The sequence below is a fragment of the Abramis brama genome (assembly GCF_963993115.1).
Source record: "Abramis brama genome assembly, chromosome: 4".
In the NCBI taxonomy this organism is placed as follows: Eukaryota; Metazoa; Chordata; class Actinopteri; order Cypriniformes; family Leuciscidae; genus Abramis; species Abramis brama.
This window is the reverse complement of record NC_139966.1, coordinates 14,582,783-14,584,309: the sequence shown is the minus strand read 5'-3', so window position 1 is coordinate 14,584,309 and position 1,527 is coordinate 14,582,783. Positions and strand designations below refer to the sequence as shown.

At 39.2% G+C, this 1,527-nt stretch overlaps 1 protein-coding gene across 1 annotated transcript in view; it reads right to left on the bottom strand.

The window, feature by feature from the left end:
• The window catches only part of LOC311081675 (uncharacterized protein), a 2,516-nt gene extending 2,320 nt beyond the window's left edge, over positions 1–196 (bottom strand). The window contains exon 1 of the mRNA XM_084112288.1: positions 64–196. Coding sequence (XP_083968414.1) covers positions 64–122 — 59 coding nt within the window. The 5' untranslated portion in view covers positions 123–196. The remainder of the gene's footprint in view (positions 1–63) is intronic.
• Positions 197–1,527: the final 1,331 nt, after the last annotated feature.

The following is a 1,527-nucleotide window of genomic DNA, read 5'->3' as shown; positions in this document are numbered from 1 at the left end:
GAGGAACATGATGTACAGTTTAGAAGTACAATAAATGTACAAAAAATAGAAGACAATACATACCCATGTGCATTATGGAACCTGTATAGCTTCCTGTTACCGTCCACTGAGATGGCATGCATGGACGGACTGCAAGCGGGACATTTAAATGGCTGAACACCACAAAACCTCTCAACCTCATGCAGGGCAAAGGTCCACTCCAGAAAGGCTTTCTGGAATGTGTCTCCACATATTTTACCACTCTGTTGAAAAAACCAAACCAATGACTTTAAGGAACAAACAGCATCTTAACAGTATACACTGAATAACAATATTTACCCTGCCATTGTAATCTGTTCTTCGGTCAAGCATTCCAAGGAATGCTTGACGTGAAAGACCTGGAGCAAAAAGTTTTAAGTCCAGAAAAGACCTAAAAAGGCCAACCTCATACACGGTTTCAAAATGTATAGAGGCTGGCCAGTAGCCAGACTTGAGGAGATCACTGAGCCCCACTGCCCATTTTGTCCCGCAGCATGAGCACTCCAATGATGGAAGGGTGAGATTGTACCGTCCTATAATAAAAAGTGATGCATCACAACAGCGTTAAAATTCCTAATCACAGATATTACATGCAAGCATTTAGTTCTTATATTAACCTTTATATGCTGTTTTCATAAAGAGAAAAAAATAAATCTTACCATTAAAATTAATTACAATAATGGGCTTGCCACTGATCACTCTGCATGAACCTTCTGAACAGGCACAGATTTTGTCTGGCAGAAGTAGTGGAAGATATCGGACTAAAAAAGCAAAAGCAAACAAAAATAGTAATAAACTCCTTAGTGAAGGATTCATAAACAAGTAAAATTAAATTTATAATTTAATATATTTATTAAATATAATTTTACACTAATGTACAGCCATTTAAGATGTACAGAATGAAAAGAATGATGGGACACAATCTACATTGTTGAAAGTGCTATATAAATGATAACACATGAAAAGCATACCCTGTTCAGAGAACTCAAACGTCTTGGAATGTCTCTTCACTGCAGTGCTTGGACACAATGGCTTGAAGAACCCATGGGCCATAGAGTCCCTGTTATGGAGAGGTAGGTGCTGATGGACATCTCCATCACACATGCTGCATAGATACTGCCTAGGTAGACAGTCCCTGCACCGTACAATAGCTTCAGTAGTTAAACAGTGTTGGCAGATGCATTCCTGAACATGTTCAGCTGCCAGAATATTTTTAACCATGGCCTCCCTTGCAATGTGCCATCTTTCATGGCTTAGGGACTGCCGCTTTTGCCAGGTTGACACCTTTTCAGGATGAACACATTCGTCATTGAGGATGTGCCCCAATTCTTCAATGAGTGAGACTTGATTGAAGGAGAAACAAGAAACAGTGATATATTCAGTACATGCACAGTATGTTGCAGCTGCCAGAATATTACTTAAACTCTATAAACCAGCAGCCATTTCATATAACTATAGTAAACAGTTACCAGTTTCTGCTCGATAAACAAATTCCTCTTGGATGGGCAA